This window comes from Mugil cephalus, chromosome 15 (assembly GCF_022458985.1).
Source record: "Mugil cephalus isolate CIBA_MC_2020 chromosome 15, CIBA_Mcephalus_1.1, whole genome shotgun sequence".
Taxonomy (NCBI): domain Eukaryota; kingdom Metazoa; phylum Chordata; class Actinopteri; order Mugiliformes; family Mugilidae; genus Mugil; species Mugil cephalus.
In genome coordinates, this window is record NC_061784.1 from 18,955,723 (window position 1) to 18,982,260 (window position 26,538).

At 44.0% G+C, this 26,538-nt stretch overlaps 1 protein-coding gene across 2 annotated transcripts in view; it reads left to right on the top strand.

The window, feature by feature from the left end:
- Window positions 1–26,538, top strand: part of zbtb16a (zinc finger and BTB domain containing 16a) — a 135,142-nt gene that overhangs the window by 49,260 nt on the left and 59,344 nt on the right. For both annotated transcript variants that reach the window (XM_047606257.1, XM_047606258.1), the window contains exon 3: window positions 3,600–3,697. In XM_047606257.1, the coding sequence (XP_047462213.1) occupies window positions 3,600–3,697 (98 nt within the window). The remainder of the gene's footprint in view (window positions 1–3,599; window positions 3,698–26,538) is intronic.

A 26,538-nucleotide genomic window follows, 5' to 3' on the forward strand; every position in this document is an offset into this window, starting at 1 on the left:
TCAACAGGAGGTACTGCAGGAGGGGGGGGGGTCGCAAAATCTTTGGTTGATTAGACATTTTTTATGTATTTTCACCCACAAATTTACATTTCTTTAAACATAAATCCAACATATTTTAGTAAATGGAGGTAGAAGATGTTATCTCGAAGCCAGCAATTCACTCATTCAGCCGTTTGTCTCTTCTATTATAAAGTGTAAGTTTTAATCACAATGCAGCGCGGCGCATGATCAAGTGCCAGGTAGACGACGAGGGCAACCTGAAGACCACTCGGCCAAGTAGCTTCTTCTGTGAGGGCAGAGTCCTCAACATGATATAAAAGTGTATAGACACCAACGCGGACCGGCATCTTTTAGCTGATTCAAAACTCCCCCCGGAACACAAGCTCGGGGTCACGGCTGAGCGCGCAAGGATAAGGACAAGAAATAAAAACTGATCTGATCATTTAATTTCAGCTCATTTTCCCTTTTTTTTCCACTTGTGCACCTACTGTAAAATATACACTTCCTTGAAAACCACATCTTATCGACTTAATACTGATAAATGCCAAAAGAAAGGCCGGCATTATTGTTTCAGCGGAGCAGGGTCCTGACCCCTCCCTCTAACAGACTGAAAGAGTTTTAAGAGGTGCTGTTGCGTTGTTGCGTTCAACATCGAGTAATGTGCTGTTTCACTGCTAGCGACTGCGGTTGATATGTAGCGCAACACTTTGCTCATCGTCCGCGCTACATTTACGCCGAAAATCCGCCGCGTCGGTTTCCACTTTGAGCGCCCTTAATAAGTCCATCCATACCTTATCGGTGCTCTGTCCGGGGGGCACAATGGTCAGATTGAGGAGGGACACAAAAGGCCTTTGAAGGGCTTTTGTGCTCCGCGCGTGTTGCGGCTAACCACTTACGTGTGTTTCCCCACTTCCCTTATCGTGCCGCGAAGTGTGATACTACATCACGTATGACCCTTGAAAGAAAAAAAAAAGAAAAAAAAACATTTCCGCCCGATCGTTCGTGGCGTTCTTGTGTCGAAGGCGAGAAACAAAACGGGAGCAGAGGCCAGTTAAAATACGAGGGCACAATCTCGAAGATGAACTGCTGTATAGAAGCTGTCGGCGTGCCTCGGTAGACCAGAGAGCGATGCAGCTGGAAGACGTACTGCAGTTCGGTGCGATTGCTCCTGAGCCTGATGACACTTTGGTGCTGAATTGTTGTGCCTTTTTTTTTTTTTTTCAAATAAAGATTTCTCCGCTGGCTGAAAGGCGTTCTGGTGAAAGCAGGAAGTGGTATCTTTTCTTGAAAGCACGATACATCATGATGTACCTCGTCCACATGATGTTGCATTACAGGTTTACATGCAACGTTCGACTTTCTTTCCCAGCTGCGCTCCTGTCGCCTCTCGCTCTGTGTCACTTTCTCTTCCTTTTTGGCTTTTCAAGTATCCCCCTTCCCTTTTGGGGGCAGTTGGCATTTATAGGACCCTTTAATCACTCGCTGCTTGCCAAAGGGCCGTCATTCTGCCTGTGGTTTCCAGGCTCTCTCCGCAACTTCTTACCACTAAATGGTTATCATGACTTCTTCACCCTCTCCGTATTTTCCTACATCTCTGAGTTTTACTCCCAACTCTCTTCTGGTTTCAAGGATGTTTTGCCGCAGTTAATTGCCAGTGAAGCCATAGACTTGATTGCTTAATAACTCCTGCAACTATTGCCATAGGACGTGCTATAATCTCTCCCTGTCTGTCTCGGTCTCATCCTCTCTCCGTCTCTCCCTGCCCCTCTCGAGGCACAAAAAGAGAGCTGTAAATCAATTTGCATGCGACATCTGACATCAATCAGTCATGTTTTAGGAGAGTGGCACCACCTCCTCCTCTGTGGCTTCGTCGAGACGCTAAGACGGATGGCTGTCATCGCGCCCAAGTTGAGCGGATCTCTTATCAAGGGCACTGTTTCCCCAAGAATGCACCCGGGTTGATCAGCCTGTGCCACCTGACTCCGCGGAGTATGAAATCTGTTTGACGTCGTCGTGTTTTGTACACTCGCATGAGTATAGAGACACGCCGCTTTTCTGTGCATTTGTGTTTTCGCCCTAAGGCACAGGTTTTCAAGGGGGAGTACATGGAGAACGCAAAATCGTTGGTTGATTAGACATTTTTATATGTTTTTTTTTAAATTTCCTCTCACAAATTTAAATTGCACAGTAACATGAATCCAGCATATATTAGTAAAGGGATAAATGGAGGTAGAAGACGTTATCTTTCAGTCAGCACTTGACTCATTTAGCGATACAGGAGCTGTCTCAACAGAGCGCCAGACTAGATCTGTCAATCTAAGCTTCCTGTGCAGAGTAGGCCCCACCCCTATCACGGCTGAGCCAATCACGAGGCTGCATTTCGACTCTGTCGGGTTCTCCGCAGTTGGCCGAGAACCTGTTCAGTCCCCATGCTGTAATATTAGCAGAAGAGAAGCTAACAGTTGCACGGCCACACTACTGTTGCACATGTCTTACATAAATATATATTTGAACCTGTGTATTATTTGAATAGCTTAATATCAAATGCGATGCAAATTATATTAATAATGTATATTTGTCAGTAGCACTAGGCCAAGTTTAATATACAACACATTTTAAGGATTTATCAGTGTGATTTTCCACCAGCTGTCCTGGATTTGATTTCTCGGTTTAGCATCATCATCACAACGGTGATATTCAGTTTCTGGAGCCTGGCTGTTTGAAAGAGCAACAGTTTTGGCTGATTAAATGTGGCAAACCTGAAACCGCACCAACTTGACAAACAATCATCACAATCACGGGCAGGTGCGTGCCTTTTTCACGCGTCTCTCCCAAGGTGAGGTGTTTGAAGTTCTCGGGGAGGCAGTTGTTTGGCAATTCGTGTCACCTTAATTGCTTTAGAGCACTTTCAGATATCTCTCAAGAATAATATGCCTCGCGCCGAGCCGTGGGGTCTTTGAGGATTTCGTAACGGAGAGCACTCGCCCGGCATCAGCTTTCCGTTGCCAGTTGTTATTTGGTTACCTAACCTTCGAGGCCTTTACCTCGTAATCAAATATTGACCCTTCGTCTCGTCTGACCTTGCGCGCTGAAACTACGTTAGAGCCTTAATGACTGTCTTATTTGGAAATGGACGATTCATTGCAGATCTCATTTTCTTCACGCTGCACGCGGCCCCCGCGGTTTTTAGAGAGCGGTAGTCAAAAACCGTCCCATACATGATTTATAAGACTAAGTAGCTGTCCTGCTTGTGTGTGTTTGTTTGCGTGTGTGAATAAAGCATTCCATTTCACTTTACAGCACCTTATCCATCTGCAGCACTTGAGATGTAGAGAGCTGATAATGCCTCTGCTTGAATAGCACCTAGTGATTTACAGCTCCGAGTCATGGTCTAGTGCGCCCGGCAGAAGAATGAGTGTGGTAGTCGGACGCCGCGTTACGCTGATGGTTATTTTTATGTGCCAATGTTATGATTGACGGAGTGTGACGTTTCGTCTTCGGCTGTGAAAGGGCCGAACTTTTTTTCCCCCCCGAACGAGCCGTGAAACCTAACCTTAAACCTAAGATAGAAACGAGTTTGTTTTGCTCTTTGTCAACAGAAAGATGCACAGTGGAATGAAGACCTACGGCTGTGAGCTGTGTGGGAAGAGCTTCCTGGACAGCCTCCGTCTCCGGATGCATTTGCTGTCGCATTCAGGTAAGGAAATCAAACCAACCCTAAAAAAAAAACGCAAACCCTACACTATGATCACTGTTGCTCTCGCAGTGAGTCTGCCGAGGTGTCGGGTTTTCGCTGCTGTCAAAAAGAAAGGAAGCTAAAATTAGAGGTGAAGTGGTAATAAAAACCCTGTTACAGCTATGTGTGTTTTTGCATGTTTGGAAAACGCATATACTGCGTATCTGTACGGCTTGGCAACAAATTTTGTGAATGTGTAGGTTTGCGGTGTGGAGAAATCCTTCCTCGGGGGCAAAATTGCATTTCCCTACAATGTAATTGGAAGTCGACCTAAATCAGAAGCAGACTGAGGTTGGAAGGAGTTTAAAGAACTGCGGTGAAGAGTGCAACTCCACCCACCAAATATATACACTACCAGTCAAAAGTTAAAATCGTTCAGTTCAGTGGGAAGGTGTGAACAAACTCTTGACTGGGAGTGTATCTGACAAGCCCCTAAAGAAGCAGTGGAGGAAGGATTTAGGTTATTCTTTTCAGGGAAAGTTGCCCGTACGATGTGGCACAATGCAGCAAAACCTAATTGACTTAAATGACGCATCAGTTATTCGAACATTTTCTTATTTTCTCCTCACTTATCCAACCGCATTTCATGTCCCTCCTCGACGCCCGCATCAGCTCTCCTTCTTGAGGATGTGACCTTGCCGTTTTTCTATGCGTTTTACGTCCCTGAAACTTTAGCTCCGATGCTTGACACATGAATGGAATCCAAAACGTCGGCGTGCACCGCGGTCACTGATGGTAAAATACATACGACTGCAAGTGAATGGGCTCGACTTGAATGCCCCTTTTTAATATGAGTGAATGTCTCATTCTTCCTCAGATGTATTCTCTTATACTCTTGAAGCTTAACTTTAGGCTTTTTTTTTTTTTGTCTGGCACTTTACCAACGTGCTTAGCATCTATTCACAGCTGCAAAGACTGATTTCCACTGTGCGCTGCTGCGACATGGTGAAAACTGATTTCTACACGAGAGCAATTACTATAACCACTTAAGCTGCTGCAAAGCTAAGTGAAGAGAAAACTTGCCACACATTAGCTTGATCTCATTATAAATACGGTGGTTGAGGACGTGTATACCATATGTGGAGCATAACCCAGTTACGGTGATTTGTGGATTTAAACGACTCTTCAGCCCAGTCGAGCTGAGCAGCTCTGGGAAACTTAACCCAAAAGGTGCCTGCACATCATCATCATCCTGTCGTCCTACACCTCTGTGACTTTAGAGGTGTGTACAGGTCAGAACACTGGTCACATTGATTGGTCCAGTCTGAAGCTATTGCAACCCACCCCCAAACACACACACACGCACGCACAGTCCCTGTGCCCTGAGCCTGCTGGGTTCAGCACGCTTTAATGGCATGGTCTTTTATAGGCAGCAAAGAGTTCCCCTCTCCTAATGCCCTAAGTGCAGATGGTTTATTGAAACACTGTAAAAGCCGTGGAGCCTCATGGGACGGCCCCTTCTGCACACGAACAAAACCCCAAATATCCTACTTGACACCCCAACCCAACCCCAGTACTCCCCGATCTGACTACTTCCAGTTGTTAAAAAGCCATAATTGCCTGGATCATTTGTTTTCCTCATGTCTCTTAGCAGAACTGATGCTCCCATATGATAACGTTGTGACAAAGTCGAATGACGGGCTCATCCCGCGCCGGCAACTTGGGTCAACTCGTCAAACAGCGACACCCGTCAAATATTCGCTTTTTAAAAATAAAAAATAAAAAAATTGCACCCACGCTTTTCCACGAATCCCGCAGCAAATACACATCCCAAAAGCAGAGGCGACCGAGCTACTTCACAGAAACAAACGGGCTATGTTGAACGCCTACGTTTTTTTTACTGCGTGCGTCTCCAGTTGCAGCATGTGCCTCCTCGGATGTAATATCGTGCGCTAAAGAGGCTGTCCCAGAACTGCCACTGTGTTTATGTGACATGGTGTCGTACAGCTCAGTGGCAGATACGGCCCCGTGGTGTTGTTTAAGTCGAGAATTATGACGAAGTGGAGTCAAGGTTGCCCTGTTCTCAAAGCGGTGGGAGGTTAGCTGACGCAGATCTAAAATTTCAGTACTTTGATAACATGTTTGACATGTTTGGAGAATTTCCCATTGGATTGGTTGGTGTAACTTTACCAATGTCAGTAACCAAATGGGCAAATGTATCTTTTACCACGTTATATCTCTTGTTCTATTATTAAGACTCTAGGTATTTATGTTGCAGTTGTGAGTTTGGAGCGGTGCTGTTATTTAGCATGCCATTTTAATTAGCAAAAACTAGCAGTGAGAGAAAAATAGCAATGTGGCAATATATCTCGATATGTTTTTCTTCCCCTAAAATATCGATTTTGATGTCTAATATCAATTTCAAAAGAAAAACATATCTAAACATAAACATATATAAACAAAAAGTCATGTTTTGGGCCAATCATGAAAGACTTTTGCACCTCCCACCACCAAAATTTCATTGCAATATATCTCAGTATCATAATATCGCGACAACATATCGTATCGTGACTCAAGTATCGCGATACGTATCGTATCATGAAGTCCTTTCCAATACCCACCCCTAGTAAAAACCAGAACTGATGCTCGCTTCGCATGCATGTTACAAAACGTCTTACATCTTTGGAATAATGACACCTGGAATAAGGCACATTTAAAACGGCAAATCTTACGGTAGAAAGCACAAATGTCCTTTGTAAAGAAGAAAATCTAAGACTGCTTTCACATTGTGATGTTTATTTGTTTTCATGTTTCAGGCCGTATTTTCTCTTATCTCATCCAGTCGATTGCACAGAATTAGCAGCATTAAATTGCAGGAAAGAAAAAAAAAAGAGTTTTCTGAAAACCTGAAGTACATAATAAGAGAGTGGGGTGTGCCTCTATATCTATTTTAAATCCGGAGGCCTCATGATTACTCCCCGGATAAAGTCAGATTGTTGGTGTAAGGAACACGCACGAATACAGTCATGCAGTCTTCCGGGAGGTTCTGGTGTTGGTTTAGACCCCACTGAGGTAATCTTCACTTAAATAGAGTTCCAGTTAGAAGGCAGCTCATTTAAAAAGCCTCTACAATATCAACAGGTTAATAATACTCCCTCCTTTGTAGCTGTTGTTGTAACCTGAAAACTCTGCTGATAGGAGATCAAATGGAAAAAAAAAAAGAAAACTCTAGGAAGAACCGCACACTCCACCTTGAGAAAGGCAGCCGAGCGGAAGATGTGGGCAGTGTATTTTTAGCAACAGTGGCAGCAAGTGCACAAACTTTTCTCTCTCTCTCTCTCTCTCTCTCTTTTTTTTTCTTTTTTTCCTCTTTCCATGCGGGGCTGTCTTGACGCACGACATCAACCTGTACTGTTACACACATCAGCGTTGATTCATAGCCGCTTTGGTCTGGCGTAAAAGGCAAGACAGGCGCTTCTGTCGAGACAGGCGACGGTTAGGGAAGAGGCAGCGCCGAGGCAAAGCTTCTTTGATAGTTTTTGTTGTCTTTTTTTATTTTTTTGCACTTTTTCATTTTTTTTCTCCCTCTCTCTCTCTCTCTCTCTCTCTCTCTCTCTCTCTCTCTCCTCCACCTCCGCCTCCACCGTTTGACTTTCAAGGCTTTTTCTCGGTCTGACGCCGCGTCTCGATTTTTATCACGTCTCTCTGTAATGATGACACTTCACCCAGTCCCAAAACCCTCAACCTCAGCCCATCCTCCTCCTCCTGCTTCCCCCCCTTCCTCCTCCTCCTCTTCCCCCCACCGCCACCTCCACCGCCGCCGCCGCCATCATCCTTCAGCTCGCTTCAGAAAAGACAGAATATTGGGGAGATGAAGCGAAAGAGTGGAGAGGCTTTTTGGTATGCGCAGCGTGTCGTGGATGTGGATGTGGAGCATTTCAGACGCCGCTACCGCTGCCTCCTCCCTCCCTCCCCTCTGCTCTCCACTCTGTCTCTCACTCTCTGCCTGTCTGTCCGTCCATCTGTCTGTCTCTCTGTGCTTGTTGTACGGGAGGACTTGGCAGCTCGCCAGTCTGGGCTGCTTGCCACCACTGAGGGTACAGTATGTACAGTCTACCTTGTGCCAGCTATTTATTTTTTTTTTCCTCTCGTCTTGTTCTGTCTCAGTCCTCTCCTTCTATTTTTTTTTTTTTTTTTTTTAATCTCCGCCTGACGTTTAGTGTTTGACAGCCTTTGCTGAGCCAAAGCCTGCAGATGGGGGTTCGGGCAAGGGTGGGGAACTGTGACTCAGCCTCTTCTGGGTACATTATGAGGTGTTTTTTTTTTTTTTTGAAATCATAGCTGCCCTTTTAACATCACGGATGAATAATAATGGGAAGATTTCGAAAACTTTGACCTATTAAATGCAAAAAAAGATCATCGGCGAAATATCCGTTTCAGTTCCCGGACGGGGCCGACACTCAAGCGCAGTACTAACCGAAGTGTACAGTTAGCACAAAGCATAAAAAAATAAAATAATCATAATCCCGTTGCTCCTTTTATGACCCGGCACTTAACTGAAGTCAGCCTGTCCAGTTTTAAACATCGTATTAGTCAAAGTTTAAAAAACAGCTGCGCGCTTTTATAGTTACAGTTTTATAGTTTTAGTTTATATTTAACAGAAACAACTTCGGGGGCTTATTCCATTCATTTTCACACTCACTGTTAATATTCCTCAATGCGAAAAGTGTGAGATTAATGTCTTTATAAAATGGTTTTATTACATTGTACAAAACACTCAAGTCAATCTTACTCTTAATCTACTTCCTATGTCTCACTGTAATTATATGTGTATATGTATATGTATACATATATGTTATATAGTATACATATAAATATTACTATTTTATAACTTATCATAGTGTATATTAGTTTAACATAGGGTGACATTTAATAAGTTTTGGCTTCTTCCTTCTCCTTTTGACCATGAAATTTGTTAAGTTTTGTAGTTTTTTTACTTGTCTTGTAAGTATTGTTTGCCCTTTTCATTTTATTCTGCATCCAAATAATCATTCATTCATTCATTCATCAATCAAACTGTATTTTATCCACTCCGTCGACGGTATTCTTGCTTTTTAAGTGTGCGTAGAGCGCGCCGGAGACCAGACCGGTCTGATATGATTCAGTTTGTTTTTCTGCTGCGAGACGATGCAGCATAATAAGATTACCAGCGAGACCCCCCTCCCCCTTCCCCCCCTCCGAACGCCCGCATTCCCATCTCCGTTACCTCCAACTTTTCATCTCACTGCCTTTATAGCTTAAGAGACTTAATCCTCTGTTTACAGTATGTATACATAGTAAAGAGTCCCCGGATTAGACGACGACTGAGAGTGTGTGTGTGTGTGTTTGAGCCGGAGCACGCTAAAAGAAATCCATCTTTATTTAACCGCCAGTCGGAGGCGAAGTGTCTTGCTCAAGGGCACGTTGTGATGATATATGAATGGAAGGATGGCGTCCGTAATGTGTCCCCTCGCACTCAGGGGAGGGTGGAGGTTGCACCATCTACACGCCTGTGGTCACCGGCTGTTTCTTTTACTTCACTATTTGTGCGTCTTTTCGAGATTCGAGAAGCTTATCGTCGCACAGAAGGTTCACGGTGAACTTCTTATTTCCCCGAGTTCCCTTCACACGAAAAAAAAAACTGAACTGAGATGGAGGAAACGCGCTTCACCCTGAGCGCAGAAAATAAGTGAATAAAACAAGCACGGGGCTGTGTACAAAGAGGGAGGGAGAGAACGTCGGCCGCAATTAGTTGTGCAATGGTCATAGGACGTTCCCAGTGTGCAAATAAGCAGAACATGTGTGCAGAATGTCGCATTGTCGCCGATATGTGCAGATGTAGCAGTGAGATAAATGTGATAAATGTTCCAAATTGCAGCCGGTCAGTCAGTGGCTCAGGGGCCTGGTGGCCTTTCAGGTAATATCTGCAACGGTTCCTCTCGCTGATTACCTTTACAGACGGCCGCACACGTGTGGCGATCATTTGTAGGTCAGATTCTTCAGCTTGCACGCTTATACCCTGTAGTTATGCCCTCAAACGCTAAATTATATTAAAATATGTCGTTTTTGGCGTCTAAAAGAGAAGCGACGCCTCGAGGTAACTAAACCATTCGATAGATTGTCGTTAGCCAATCAAAGCAGAAGTGGTTACCTTCTGTACAAGATTGTAGTAGTTGAGAGACTGCGGACAGGGTTGCAAAATGACAAAATAAGAGCTCACAAGCTCACTTACAGTTTACCCACAAACACGTATTATCTCGGCGGCCCTGCATTATTGATGGAAACATGACTTTACGTGATAATCTGCCGGCACTGTGGGTCATGTGGTAGCGCTGCGCGGTGGTGTGTCACAGAGGCTTCATCGCTTTGGTATGCTCGTGTTTGACTTGTGCATTAGTCAGGCAGCGCGGTGTGCTAACACACAGAGAGAGGGTTCAGGATTTGGGTTTCTGACCAACGTGAAGGGAATTTCGACGTCGTTGCTTAATGTTTTGGGCTTGTTTGCTAAAAATGAAATGAGGCCGAGCCGTGTTGTGTAGTCAACTTGAAAAGAAAAATTTGAGGAAAAAAAAACAAAACAAAACAATTTCTGACAATGGCGCCGCCCCGGTGGTGGGAAGGCAAACAACAATGCAAAAAATACTTTAATCAGGTGCCAAGTCGAATAAAGGAAATTGATTCGGTTCAATAGTTAGTTCAGTTACAGCAGTGCTTATTATCTTTACAGTTTTTCTCTTGTACTTTGTTCCCGATCTGATCCCAATCTGAACGTGGGAGTAAAATACCCACGTAAATGTCTGGAGCGTTTAGATGAGGAAAAATTCAAAGAATTTTGAATATGAATGCGGCGAGGCGGGAGGGCTGCTTTCCCATTGCTCTTTGTCTGAGTTTCTATCTCCGTGGCGTTTGTTTGGTTGTTTGGCAGGCGACCGGTCGGCTCTTTTTGGCGTCGTGCCTTCTCTCCCCTCACAGTGATGACGACATATTTGTGCCGGCAGGTCTGGATGTTCTGCCAGCATTCCAGCATTTATGATCGCTCGCAGATGTGAGTCCAGGAACACACTGTACTGTACCCAAACCCAGAAATTAATGAAACTTGACTGCCTTCCAGGCCGCAAATTCCTAAATGCGTATGTGTGTGTCTGACTGCGTGTGTGTATGCATGAGTGAGAAGAGAGACAGGAGACTCGAGGGAGGGAGGGAAGGGGGGAGGGAGGTGGTGGTGGTGGGGGGGGGGGGGAGTGCTATTAAAAGCAAGTAGCAGGAAAAGTAGTTCAGAAATAAAAGAAACAAAAAAAAACAAAAGTATGGCCCAGAATGTTAAGCGGTTTGCATGTACATTTTTTTTTTCTTTTTTTTTTACCACAGCTGATGTTCTGTCCCACACACACACACACACTCACATTAACACACGCAGACAAACAGCAGTAGCTCATTCTTTAGTAGCATAACATTACTCCTGCTCCGCAACTTAAACCTTCCCATGCACCACTTCCCGTGACCTGTTGATTTACTGTTCCAAACATCGCTGGGATCATACAGCTGGCCAACTCTCAGCTGGGTTATATTACATGAGAGGGCAACTGGGGGACAAACAACTGAGAGGTGACACAACACAGGAGTCCACCTAGAATAGTGCAAGCTAATATTTTTATTTCCCTATATGAAACGAAGAAGGGAAGGGGGAGGGGGGGAGAGACGGGGGTGTAGGAGGGACAACTTGATAGGCCTCTCTTTAGAGCAAATGTGCCTTCGCTGGAAATGCGTCGCCCTGAGCAGCTGCCCTCCTTAAACAGAATTCTGTGTACCTGTGCCGCAGGCTTCTTGGAAAAAGCAGCTTTGTTTTTTTGTTCTTTTTTTTTTGCAAAATATCTTTATTGTCAAAAATACCAATGACAATGAAACTGCAGTGCAATAGTTTTCTTTTTATTAACATCAGACAGAGACATAGATAAAGGTAACACTGACAACAACCGCAAAACAAAATCAATAAATTAATCCCAACACTCACGCGTCCCACTCCGGCTGAGGCACAAAGCGCAAACGTGAATATTTAACAAACCAGCAACTCATTAAAACAAGAAATAAAGGATTGGGAAAGAACTCAACACAGGAGACTTCCACTGGAGTGGGAGGCTGTCAAAGAGGCAAAATTAATCATTTCACGATGAACTGAATTGAATAGCCCCGGGTCATCAGGAGCTCCAAAAATGGCCATAAATGGACAGGGTTGTATGTCATTTCCCACTGCGGTGGATATTATCTTGAAATAACCGGAGCAATTAGCATGTAGGCGAGGGCGAAAGAAAAACATATGACTCAAATGACAGCGTGAATTTGCACAGCCGTGGTTTTTAAGCCGGGCCGGTGTGAGCGAGCGTCGATCCTCCACCGTGACAGAGACCTCGTCGCTGGTCCACCAGGTTGACAGTTCAGACTCCAGACACCGCCCTCGCCGGACTAGATGGCCAGTTGCCTGAAAATGTCATTTTGCTCAGTGTGGCTCTGGCTGACACCTGTAGCTTCCTTCCTGGAAGTGGCTGCCTGGGTATTACCTAGAACCTGCTCTGCTGAGAAATGTGTCACTTACTTTTCAACGGATGCCTCCCTCCCCACCCCTGATAATGTGTTTTGTGCAGGATGGTAAAGCATCCTTTACTGTAAAGCATCGCAATTCATACTTTGGTCAGCCACAACATTAAAACCACTGACAGGAGAAGTAAATTACGCTCGACCATCTTGTGACGATTCAGTGTTCTGCTGGGAAACGGAGCCACAGGACCCACTAACAACATCGCGTTGCCAGAAACCACAGGACACCCTCGGAAGGTCCATGTCCATTCTGTGATGAGTCACGACTGCTTTGGAAGCACAAGGGGGGAGACCTAGATAACATTAGGAAGGTGGAAGGTGTGACGATTGCACAATCATGGTCCTGGAGAACGTTCTCTAAGCCAAGGATTTTACAGGTGTCGCCTGTTGAAGCAACCGACATTTCGTCTCTTTAATCGACATACAATGAACCATTTTCCTTCCACATAGAGGCTGAAGAAATAACTGACGGATGGGAGTTCTACCCGTGTTAGATGTGAAGTTGAGGTCAAATGTCATCACTGTTGTAATCTTTGCGGTTGAACTGGACCCCCCCCAAAAAGATCAGTTTTTATTTTCGAAGACGTGAAAAAGTTGCGAACGCTGCTGATGGAAATCAAACGCCTCGTTTTGCCAAAACTGGGCGGCTCCAGCAGATTATTTAGGGACCGAATGACTGCGGCTCCCTTTTTTTCCTGCGGCGCTGGTTACACCTAAAGAACGCCTATTGCGAAAATAAATGAATAAATAAATAAAAAGTTGAAGAGAAATTTCAAAGTTGCCCCTTTTAGCCGTCTCTATTTTCCAAAAAAGAAGGAAAAAAAATGAGAGGACTTGATCTTATTCCTTTTATTGCAGGGATATTGCAGCTTTAAATCCTTTTGGTTGCTAAGTAGCGAGTGCCCCTGTGCTCCCTTAATGGGCCTGATTTGGTATTCCGCTCTGATGCCAAGTCTTATTTTTGTATGCTAGACAAAGTGTTTTGATGGAGGGTGATTGCTGAAACGTCTGTGTGTCTACCAAAGGGGTTTTTTTTTTTTTGTTGTGTTTTTTTTTTTTTTTTTTTTTTTTAGTGGAGAGTGAGAGTTTTATGGCCTCTCTCAGTACAGTACACTGTGTGCCTTCTGCTCAAAACAAGAACACAGTCGATTGAATTTTGGATTCGCTTCATCATCCCTCCCTCCTCCCAGCAGCTTTGTTGTCAGTGAGCGGTGTGTGTGTGTGTGTGTGTGTTTTTGTGTGCGTGTGTGTGTGAGAGGGAGAAAGAGAGACGTGAGTGCTCGCTCAGTGTGCTCGGTGTGTGTGTGCGTGTGTGGTAAAAGTCAATTATTGCAAAAGGCTGCCAATTAATTTGCTCTCCTGGAAATTCAAATGATACTGTAGAATGCACACGCTCACAAACACATGTGTACACGCGACTCGCGCGCAGTCTCACGTCCACACAAACGCGAGGTGAGCTGCACACACACGCACACACATGCACACACACTCTCTCTGCTCACCATTAACTCAGAAGGAAGGAGAAGATGCAGAGGGTGCAGACATTTGTTTGCTCCGGAGTGTGATGTTAAATTGGGTCGTGGGTCTTTGTGTGTGTGTGTGTTGGAGGGAGGGGGGTGTGTGTGTGGGGGGGGGGTCTTACTGGCTGAATTGTGAACATTGCTCAAGGGGGCTAAAGCGGGATCAGGTGGAATAGCTCACTCTGGTCTCCAGGTATTATGGGAGTGTCTTTTTTTAGGCAAAGTGTCCTTCAGGGCGTCGGGATGAGGGAGGGGGCGGAGCCAATTCAATGCTTACGTGGGTATATCCACTTGTGGTCATGTGCACCCCCCCCCTCCCCCCAATAAAAAATATATATATATTCCTCTTCTTTACACAAGCTCCTGAATTTCTTATTTTCCAAATTTAAATATCTGACAAAAACCATGCGGGCTCTTTAACGCGCGACCAAGCGGACAGCGAACGGCTCGACCTGCAAATGCAAATAATGTCAGGTCTGGTTAGGCTTTTTAAAAATGGATAACCACGTGAACCCACAGTTTACCAAATAAAAAGCAAACTTATGTACAGACTTGAAAGTGTGTAAGTGAGAGTGTACACATGTGGTATTGGCAAGGTCCGGTTGTGCAGTCCTGTGTAGCAATTAGTGGTATTCGCCACATTTGGAGGAGGTTCGTGTATCTGGGCTGCACATGTTGATACGAGCCTGTTTAGATTCGTATTTTTGTTTTCATCTGTTTTTCTTTGATATGTAATTATTCCAGGCAGAGGTTGTCCTTTTTTTTTTTTTTTTTCAGACGGGTCACTACAGCCCCCCCAACCTAATCTCACTTCTTGCACGGTGGGTCACTGCAGGCCTGCATGTATGAAATATGGTCGTGTGAGTGTTTGTGTGTGTGTGTGTGTGGATGCACGCTGGATGGCTGGCGATGAGGTGGGGTGAGGTGAGGGGGGGGGGGATCTGAGGGGTCGTTAAAGGATTCCCGAATGCATTACAAACACCCCCCCCTCCCTCCCAAAATAAAAATAAAAAAAGGGCCGGTGATGAGAGCTGGGTTGTACGGGGGGAGATAAGGTTGTGAGAGCAGGAGGCTAAATTTAAATCGTAATTGGCCGACTTCCACAAGCTTGTGGGCATTTTAATGAGTCATAATAACTTCATTTAAAACCAGCTGAGCAGAAAATAGATTGGAGAGGAGCCTGTGGCTAGTATAGATTTGTGTTGCTTTGTGCGAGTGTGCGCACACGCGCGTATTGAGCCCGGCTGTAAAGCCTACGGACGCGCACGCCCCGGAACGCGCGCACGTGCCAACGCCGCGCTGGAAGCGTCTGGCGCGACGGTTGCGCGCGGGACAGGCTCGCAAAACAAAACCCAGCTCAGTTTCATGCAGCGTTTTGTTGTTTGTGTGTTCGCCGGGGCCGCAATGACACGATCGATGTATTTGTAATGTGGCGGTGTTTGTCAGACACCAACTCCGCAGATAGTAAGTAATTCTCTGTGCGCTCGGTATTCAAACCGATATCAAGTGCGAGGGCGGAAAAAGGGAGAAGAGACAGATGCAAAAGGACACTGATGTCTACCGCTCGGATGACTGTGTCGACACGTACAGGTGTGATTGTGGACGTCTCACCTGTTTGTTTAGTTGTGCGCCATATGCAGTCACGTCTATATCGTTTATAAGGCTGTCTGACTGCGTGGGGATTATAAACCCTACGTAGTGGACTCAAACCGTTCCTATGTGCTATTCAAAACAAACGCACTGATCAAATTCTGGGCACTTACTACAGGGCAAGGTGCATTTAACCTGGTGGTAAAATGCCTAATGGTGGACAGATGGTGATCATAATAAGACATAAAAAAATAAATAACTAAATGATGGAGAGAATAAGTAGGAACCCCCTACCTACTATATGTGTTCTATATTAAACTCGGCCTAGTGCTATTTATAAATATACATTATCATTATCATTTTGCATCTAGTATTAAGCTATCGCTTATCCCTTTACTAAAATATGTTGGATTCATGTTAATGTGTGTTTAAAGATTTTTAAATTCGTGGGGGAAAAAATTGAAAAATGTGTATAAAAAAGGCTAATCAACCAAAGATTTTGCGATTTTCCTCTGCAGTACCTCCGTGGACTCCCTAGGGGGCAAAGAGCAAAGAAGAACAAGTAAATTCGCAGAATGTTTACATCTAATAAGTTATCCTGGAAACAAAAATTAAATTCTAAAACAGCGGACAAATTAATGATGGGAGTTATTTCCGTTACTGCAAAGTTTCGTCACTTTGCAATTTCATGCTGCGGGTCAGATTAGACCCTCTGGTGGGTGTTCAACAGGGGGTCCGTGACCCCTGGGGGTCTGCGGAGGTACTGCAAGGGGAGTCACAACATCTTTGGTTGACTAGACATTTTTCATATATACTTTTTTAATTTTCACCTACAATTTTTAACCTGTGTATTATTTGAACAGCTCAATATTGAATGCAAAATAATAATAATAATGTATATTTATAAATAGCACTAGGCCGAGTTTAATATAGAACACATCCGTCAGTTTAGGATCTGGAGGCATTAAACAATGCAAATGTTCTACGTTCTGTTTTGTGCAGCTAGAACAAACTTGTGCTGCTACCCTGAAGAATATTGCATGGTAAGAGAGCCCCAGACCTCTCGCCGCGTGTGCTAATATCCGAGCGTGAAATGCGCTGTCCGTCAAAGGGCGGCGTGTCGTGTAAACTGTCCGGGCCGAGCAGCTGAAGCTCTGTAGCTGTCAGCCTGACGAACGCTTAACTGTCGCATCAAATCGCGACCCTGTGACGAGAGTATTGTTCCCATCATCTACTCATAAACGGGAGAGGGACTCTCGCACCTGGGAGTGAAGTGAGGGTTATCCGTGAGATAGACAGCGTGTGACAGACTGACTGCTGAGGGGGGAAAAAAATAAATAAATAAAAAAAGTAAAGCAAAATCATTGTTTCCAAAGATGCCTCAGATTTCTCCGAAATTATGCCCAACAGTAAAACATTGTTCTGGTAATGATATAACAGCGTGCCCCGCGTTCACGCTGACTATTAGATTTTCACTACCACTTGTCGCAGTTTCTGTAATGAGCCCCCGGTATGCACTGACATCGGCAGAAACGGGAGTCGGCCAATCAAATTTGACAGCTCCTTCATTGTGTCACGACGGCGTGTGTAAATTGGCGGGTTTTACACGAGCGCCGACGGCTCACGTGTCCCGTCAGTCGTTCTTCTGTTAGATTATCAGCGTGCCCGTGGCTCCTGGCGGTGGTGTTCCCAGCTTAATAAACGGCCAGACAAACGCGTCCTGTTCTGTATATTTCCACCAGCATCATGTGATAACCATGTGCATTAATCATTCTTGAGTGCGTCCATCGTCGGTTTTTGCTCAGTTTACGCAGAATCCGGAAGAAATATCGCCCCACTCTTCCTTTTCATGTTGCCTTCTCTTATATTATTTAATGCAACCCAGCAGTTAGTCACATTTATATTTTTGACAGTTTGCTGAAAAAATGAAGGCCAACACATTTTGGTGATGTATAGCAAATTGGGAGCAAAGGATCTAAATTCTGTTACAGTGCCAACTGAGAAATTGGAGTGGGGGGATTGTTTGTGACACAAATGGTAATAAAAGTAAATATTCTCTCAGGCACGACCTTTTATTGCATTATGTAAGTTGGCCAATAGCTCTGGGAAACTTTTTAGATCAATTTCGCAGCGCAGATTAGAAAGCTATGAATCCCATTTATGGAAGAGCTCCCTCATGAAATGCTCTTTGAAACTTTTATATTTTCGGATGAAGAGAGAATGAACCCGGCTAAGCAAAGATCTGCCGACGGCACTTTCATGTGGGGGGAAGAAAGAAAGCAAGGGAAAGTGAAAGGAGACAGAGCGAGCGAGGCAGAGGGAAAAAGATAAAAGCACTCCCAAAGCCATCTGGAAGTAGCCAGGACACACAAGGATTGCTTTTATGCTACTAATTCCACTGGGAGGTGCGACATAAAAGCAGAGCGTGGATATTGTGTTATAACTGTTGAAAACAAGCAAGTGGCCACAGAATACTAATATGGCTGGTCAGAAGATAAAGCAGTTGAATCCAGGAGTAAACAGGCTTTTGGATCGTACCCCAGAGGATTTTTGGGAGCATTAGGGGGCGCAGGGTGTATTGATTTGCAACTGTTCTATGACTGTCTTGGAGACGGTTCCTGAAGCACTCTGCACAGACTTCTGTACCGCCTGGCCTCTCTAGTTCATTTGACAATTAGCTATTAACTGTCTTCGCTTTCAGGAAGAATTCCGGTTATTGACCATACTTTGGTGGGGTTATAATTCGTAGGAGCACAGTTTAGGGACGAAAATGATGTGTATGAATCACAACCACATTGCAAGAATTTTATCTTAAACCAAATGCCTGTGAAGGTTCTCAGTCATCCAGGTCGTGGTAATCCAAAAGGCAAACTGGACCTTTTGCTCATCCGAGTAGCTTCTTCAGCCATGAACCAAATGATTACCAACTACAAAAGGCAACTGGATGAGCAGAGCATTTCTTGAAGATTGGCAGAAGGTTTCTTAAAGATGTTTTGCCAGTTTTTTTTAGAACATCTGTGGGTGGTTCTAGCACATGAGGATGTGTCATAGAGCCGATGAAGCCACTTGGGTGAGTTTTGGAATATCTTCAAGAAAGTCTCGAAGATAAGGAAGTCCAGTTGCCTTTGTTTCCGGTCCGCCGCGGCCAGGATGACTGAGAATCTCCACAGACGCCCGTCACAGTCCCGGAGCCTCTTCCTGGGAACAGAGAAATTAAGTGTCTTCTGCCCACAGTGGTTAAAACGTACATAATTTCAAACAGAACTCTGGGACCTGTCTTATTAAAACCTGTCGTACCGCAAGTTATCACAGGGTGTCACAAAAACGAGAGCTATAGAATGAACTTTTAGTTTTAGTGAGTCTAATTTCGCCCAGTTAACGACTCATGTCAATGAACCCGATCATAAATCGTAGGTTAAAGATCTTCCCGTGTTGCAGTGACTGATGTCTGTTCGGCTGTTCAGTCACAGAGGCCTCTAATAGTCTTAACCGACACACACATTGCATTGTATCATCACACACAAATTATAAATCATTACTGAAGCCTATGCTGCCACACAGATCACTATAAATCCAACATAACAGGAATGTTATTGCACTGTCAGCAGTGTTCGTTCCCTTGCTTCCTCTGTTAGACAATGTCTGCATCTGTTGACCCGCAACATTCTTATTTTAAAGAGAACTCCGTGTTCATGTTGTCAGCAAGATTTCCTAAGAAGGAAACTATGCTAAATATGCGAGGACACGTGCGTTAATAAAGAGAAGCATAAAGAGTACAACGACATAATGAGTGCATCCAGCGCGACGGCAGCGCGTATCCCTGATACAGATGTTTCTGTCAGAACTGTCACCCGCCTTCAGAATTATACAAACCTTTGAAATGCATCATAGAGCTCTGTGCAAACTGGTGGGGATGTTTCCATTAGTTTGGCTGAAGTGAATAAATCGTCTCATAAAACATCAAAAAGCACATCCAGACAGGCAATAAAAAATAAAAAATAAAAGAAAATGGGAAGCGCCTCACCCTTTCCAGCACAGTTTAACACTGATCGTTAAAGTTTGATCTTCTACGAGGAGGTTTGGGAAGAGGATAATGAAATTAGGAAATTATAAGTGCCCGTTATTGAATTGACTGTAAATGGCAATGGCAATTTTTATTAATTTATTCAGAAAATGTACAGCTGGTATTTGAAATGTCTCAAAATACGAACTGAAGTTGCAGTTACTTTGCATAATCATTTAGTTAATTTAATTAGGTTACCGTTGGATGTGTTAATTTAGGAGCTTTTAAAAATATATGTGCATTTTGATGTAATTCTATAATTCCACACGTTCACAACTAGTGCTTGTAATGGTAGAAATAAGAAAGCAGCAACATCCGAGGCTGGAAAAAAGAAAGCCAACATCTAAGTGCCAAAAGCTGCAGTTCCTCAAATGGCCACTTGAGGCTGATATTAAAAGTAAATCGACCCCCATAGACCCTAGTGTTAACGTATGTAACTTTACATCCTGAATACACATGTTTACATCCTGGTACAAAACAATTGCTACAGCTAATGTCTTTATGCATGATCATTTGAATATAACATAAATATTAAGATATATCATTTGCGCTGTCTCAGGTTGCTAGCAAGCTGTTCCCACTGCTTTGAGCCTTATTAATTTACTTAACATTTAACTTAACATTTAACATTCAACAACAAAATGGCAACAACACAAATCATGAAACAAATAAAACTTTTTGTGAACTCGTGTAGCTAGAGCTAACTTTGCCCTGAACCTCTTATCCATTTATAATTTTGTCAGAAGCTGGGAGTGCTTCCAAGATGGCGTCAGCCACAGCCACCCACATTAAGCTTGAAAACATCTCAGGAATGCTAGGGATGACGTCTCCGGGATGCGTAAATATTTATAAACAGTCATTGGAAGCAACGCATGATAATTTAAACATACTGTACGGATTCATTGATGCAGTATTGTGGGACAAAATCCCAGATGTTTTAGATTCAGGGCAAAGTTAAAAACTGTGCACGGCAAAATGAATAAATATAAGTAAGTAATCTGTGCCCGGGAAAGAATTTCTTTCCATAGCTTAAAAAGGTACCAACAGGAAAAGAAGGAAAGAGCCAGACTCGGAGAGTATAGCAACTGGAGAGGACAGACGAACCCTTTGAACCGTACAGTCACCATTTGGCCTATTTCTGCCTCAGCTGATTGTGTCCCCCTCCACCACCACCACCACCACTACCCACCCACACACATATACACACACACACACACACACACACACACACGCGTTTCCCTACTTTTGGCCGCCTGCCAAGAGCTGTCATTGCCTCTACAGTATCGGTTCTGCTGTTTCTATATCCAGAGCTGTGTGGATACATGTGCACAAAGTGACGTGTCTGCAGGAGGAAGAGGGCAAATATGAACCTATAACCTGCTTTAATGGAAAAGGGAGTTTTATATAAATCTTATTAGAAAATTTAACGCTTTTACTTTCATACAATCAAATATCACAGTGAGCATAATTTTAAAAAATCAGTATCTCCCTTTAGGACCACTATACAGTATCCTTATATAATGCAGCCTGCATTCTGTAGCCTCAGCAGTGTCTTTAACTTTATTGTAGCACAAAATGAAAGCAGCTGAGGAAGGCAGCCAGAAGGCTCTGCTCAGGCTCTCATAAATGATAACTAATTGGATCTCAATGTCATCTGTGTTGTGGGTCTGGACAGGATCTGAACATGGGGCTTTTCTTAATCTTTTCTCGACTTTCCTCATCAAACAATATCCTCACTCTGACACCCCATTTGGGAAAAACAGATGACCTAATGGAAAAGCGCCGTTAACCTCTGTATGGTGTCATTTGGCAGACAACAACGGGCTTGATGAGTGCAAGTTCTGTTGTGTTTTGAGGTAAGTTTATTCCCCCCAAATAGCTCTCTCGTTGTGAGATTTCCCTAATTGATCCGATTTGGCCGTTTGAAGTCCGCTCTTATTAAGTTTTATGTGGAAGATTTAACGGGGTGGAAGAGAAGATTTTTGGAATCAAACTAAATAAACAAGTATGTAAATCAATGCACCTGAGTGCAGTAAAGAAAAGCTGCATGTTTCAAGAATTTCCTGTTGTTTAGCCATTTGGATATCCTATCATCTGTATTTCACTCATGTCTCCAGTTGTTGCTTTGGCTCGGCCCTTTTCCTGAGCTGAACCCGACTCACATCAACAATTGTTTAGCGATAAACTAATCCTCACATGGGAAAGCGCGGTGGAGACATAGTAGAGGTTTAAAAAAACATAATGTTTTGTTATTTTTTTGTTACTTTTTCCCCACATATTTTTAAAATAGTTTTAGAAAAAAAAATGTGTGCGGATTTCGCTTTTTGCACCGAGCCAGCTTTTAGTTTAGATATTTCTGTGCCAATTTACACTTCTCCTCTCTTCCTTGTCACAGTTTTTACTGCCCAAGTGATCACTGTATCCTCTGCGTTCCTCTCTGGCCTCCTGACTCCAGCCTTAATAAACTCAGCATTGCCGTTGACAATGTGTGACTTGAAAGCAGGAAATAATGGGCCCTAAACACTAAATCTTTACAGGTTATTGACCTGGGGAGAGGGAGGGAGTCTGAGTGGAGGGGGACATCCAGCAACGTCTGCCATGTGGCCGGTTTGGTGTACGAAAAAAAAAACAGAACAGAGGGAGAGAACATAAAAAAAAAACGACTGAACATAAGAACGTTGGAGGGTGCTCAGCATTTTGACAAGAATGCTTATGTTAACATGAGACTGGATGAATGAAACCACACAGATTTTTTAACGAGCAGTAGCTCTCTGTTTCCCGTTAGCCTGGTAAAAGTCCCAGGACTGCCTTGGCTTTAGCTTTAGCCTCAACTCGACGGCCATTTTTTTTTTTTTTTTTGTGCCTGCTGCTGCAGAAGAGTTAAATAAAAAAAGCAAGGCAACAAGTGTTTCTTCCGTGTGTAGGTTTCGTGCAATTGCCTCAATCCTCAGCCCTCCACCCCCTCCCCCCCAAGGCAGCAGCCGAAATGAGTTTTCCTGCCTTGATCCTGCAGCCATCTTACCCCTTCCTCTCTTGAACTATAAATGCATTTACAGCACTGTAAAGAGGATGTCAATTGCTGCATTCCCAGCAGCTGGCTGAGTAACAGTTTGCGGTGGTCACAGGGGTAAGGGTTCAACTGCTGGTCAGAGCGTCAGGTTTTTCCCTCTTTCCCCCGAATAAAGGTAATATTGTATGTAAATTAGCATTCAGTCCCGCTAGTAGCATGGCCTAAGGCTGATGATCTCAGCCTGTTCAGTGTTTTGTTCCAAGACAGGATATCTCAATAACTACAGGCCTGAGTGTGATGAAGTTTGATTTATATATTGAGGCGTTCTACTTCAGTGTAGGATGTCTGGGATTGTTGGATAGCTGAGCACATTTGACTTTATATGCAGCGCCCGGTTTTCAGTATTAAAACTGAATATACGGTAGTTCGCCCTGTCGAAACAAACACTGCTCTGTTAAGCTGCCGTTGCCTTGGATTTAATCTTCTAATGCATATACAGAAGAAAATACCAATCTTTCCAAGCCTGAAAATGTGTTTACCGCTAACATGCCGGACACGGTGTTCGCTGCAAAGATCCAAACAATCCAGGTGGTTGTTTGCTGAGTGTTGCCAGCTTCTGTTTCGTGTCAGACAGCTTTAGAAAAAAAAAAAATACTGATCAGTAAAGGAGTTGGTTTAAAGTTTTAAGCAGTAGAAATTCAGCAGGAACGTTCCCTAGCTGTAGAGGAAATAAACAAGACTTAGAGTTAAGAATAAAAAGAGCGTGTTGGGGAGGGGTGCTGAAAAATGTCAAGGTTTGAAAAATGTTGCAGCAGCTTTCAGCAGCACACTCGCAAGATAATACTTCCGAAAACACTGAGGCCGCACATTTATTTAACGGGATTATCTGACAGAGCCATTGTCAATCAAATGTGGAGTCCATGGGAATTCATTATCAATAAACAGATGGATTGTTTCCACAGTCTCTCCTGGTTCTGGTGAATGGCTTTGACCAGATTACACATTAACTCATTGCCCTACTGTCCTCAGTAGTTGTTTTAGGTTCACCTTGAACCGAGTGTCATGTTGGTTAGTTTAGAACTCCGACCTCCAGTTTCAATTGTCATATCAGCTATGGTTACTGATAATTAGCGCTTGACAGCTCAGGCTTGGTAGTAACATCCAAACATCGCCAAAGGGAGAACATTCTCAAAGCTTTAGTTTTCACGTTTTTAATCTGGTCTCTGTGCAATTAAAACTACAATATTCTATTTAACTGTTTGGCAACAAATGCTTCCGCATTTAGCTCTTTGTATGCAGGAAATACACCACTCACACAGCCACATTATGTCATGCAGGCCCCATTTGCTGTTGGTAAATCATACATTTTGCTCGGGAGAAGATCCAACTTGATGCAGCGGGGTCGTGTTTTTAAGTTGATCTTTTTTGTTATCTCTCGCTGGGGAAAAAGTAAAATAATAATCGTCCCTCTCAATTCTGGCACGACTCTTAATTACACTTAATTACCCCTTAAACCTCTCTTATCTCTTCTGTGGTATTTGACATAAAGCATTTATAAAGCAGATTGATTGGGTGTGTAAACACAAGTACTGTGTGTGATTTTCTTAGATACGAGATTAGATTCCTGGGTAGTACATGTTCATAGTTTGCAATAACAGGATGCTTTAAAAACAATGACGTACATATTGTATTGATTCACCTAAAGATCTAAAAATACTCAGCTACCACCCTTTCACCTAGACCAACTTGTACGTTTTAGTATATTTGCGCAGAGCTTTTTGGAGATACTTGGGCCGGTGGTTGTTCCAAACAATCTTGGTCGACTTTCGCTCGACTGCTTCAGTCTCGTCTTCGTTCCTAGTCCAACTCGATGTCCTGTTCTTTTAGTCACTGAAGAGTAAATAAACAAGTGTGTTGGCCCTTTGCTAGTAGTATATGGCAGACAAAAGTATCTACTTATGAGGACATGTCTGATTGAAACGGAATAAGCTGCAATAAACCTAAAACATGATGTCCACATATGAGGACGCCGGGTCTCGGGAGGTTAATACTATGTTGCGGAATAAGTTTTAACTCCTCCCTGATGCTTTTGCATCCGATCATTACAAGCGCCTTAGACCTTAGCACAGTCCTATATGTTTCACCAGAAGCCCACCCACCAGTGTCCAACCAGGATCTATTAATACCAGATCCTGAGGCCTGTGAGAAACGGTCCACTTTGGCATTTTTTCTTTAAGCAGACTAACTCACTTCCTGCCTCTTCACACCAGGAGAGCCCCAGGTGGTTCCTCCGTGCGCGCCCAGCTCTTGTTTCCTGCCTTGCACCATTTCACACTCATCCACACACAAATACGCGTCGTCCAGCCGAGACCCCGAAGACGTCGTTGCGTCTGCGGCCCGGAGGAGCGCACGGATACATGTCAGAGCCTCATTTTCTCCCCTTTTTTTTTTTTTAAACCAGAGGGGGGTTGAAGGCAGAGCCGAAAACACATGGCACCTTTCACCTCAAGGGGCAGCCGGGGGAAGAGGGGAGGCCCACTTATGGAGTGGGCGGGGGTGCTTTGAAACATTTGGTCAGTGTCTGGCGACGGCAGACTAATTGCCATTACTGGACAGCGACACAGGCCACTTGTGTCTGTGTGTGTTCTTTCACCTGGGGAAAAAAGTTTTCTTTACTACCCCCCGATCCGTCTTTCGCCTATCATTTCGGGAGTTCACCGTCGTCATTATACAGAAGGATGCCGGTGGAGGGTTTTATGTCAGACCGCGGGGCATCGCAAAGAAAAGCCACCTGACGACGATAAACGTTTGCCTTAAAGTCGGTTTTTGCTCAAAAGCAGAAAACCTTGGTGTGGTACTGGGGACCTCAAATGTTAAATAATAGAAAAATAAGAAAAATATGGGTAAAATGGGGTTAGGAAATCATTGATATTTACTATATCACCAGTTATTACCAATAATCTTGATTATTATTAGTATTGGGGAAACTGAGAAGTCAGACATTGCACAGTTCTTCATGATTGTTCTTGTCAGCGCATACACTTAAAACACTGTTTCTATGAAGTCGAGACGGTTTGAGAGTAAGGGGACTAGGAGAAAAAAAAAAGGTAAAAGGGAGGAAGCAACTGCAGGAAAGGAGGGTGGAGGGAGGAGGGAGGAGGGATGGCTGTATGGACTGAGATGCCCTCGATCTCCCAGGGGGCAAACGCTCTGGAAATGGCTCCGTCGTACAGGGAAAGTAAAGCAAAGGAGAGGGAGGAATAAACAGTACGAGAGAACAGGGAACACTGAGGGCAGGAAACTGTCTGTGACCTACTGGACAAACAAATTGGTTTGCAGGCAAAATGGATTAAGAGGTTGAGCCGGGCAAAAAAAAACAACAAAAAAAAAAAAAACAAGGGTGACTGATGTTGCAATGTGAGCTCATCCATTTTGAAAGGGCTGAATTTGGAGGCTTCATGTGGAACTGTCTTGTGTATTTTCCCAGTCTGAGCGTGTGTGTGTGTGTGTGTGCGCGCGCACGCGTGTGTGTATATATATGTGTGTGCGCGCTTGCGAACGCTCTGCAAGTCAATATTTGTCTGCTTTGCCACGTCCCTAGACATCCCATTCGGCGCAACAGACCGTAAAGCTGTCAAATGCGACCTGAATATTCTCTGTCTTCATCTGCTTCCTCCTTTTCTCTCTCCTCTCCTCCTCGCGCTCTCTCGCTTCCCTTTGATTTCTTTTTCTTTTTTTTTTTTTCTCTCTCCTCTCCGTCGATAACAATATCATCGGGAGCAAACATGTTCCTGTGCTTTTGATGGCTTGTCTAACCGCCCCCCTCCCGTCCCCCGTCCCTGCCGCCTCCCATAGAAAAAGCAAGATTATCTCCACCTTATCTATATTGCGGCGTTGGCTCACGCCATAAAGTCATTTCTGCCCGTGTGAGTGTATGGGTCTTTGTGGTATTTGTGAGGACCGGTGCATGTTTTATAATCACAGCAATAGCATCTAAATAGTACATCAAGTTCTTTCCATGCACAGGTACACTGTGTTACCTCATCTC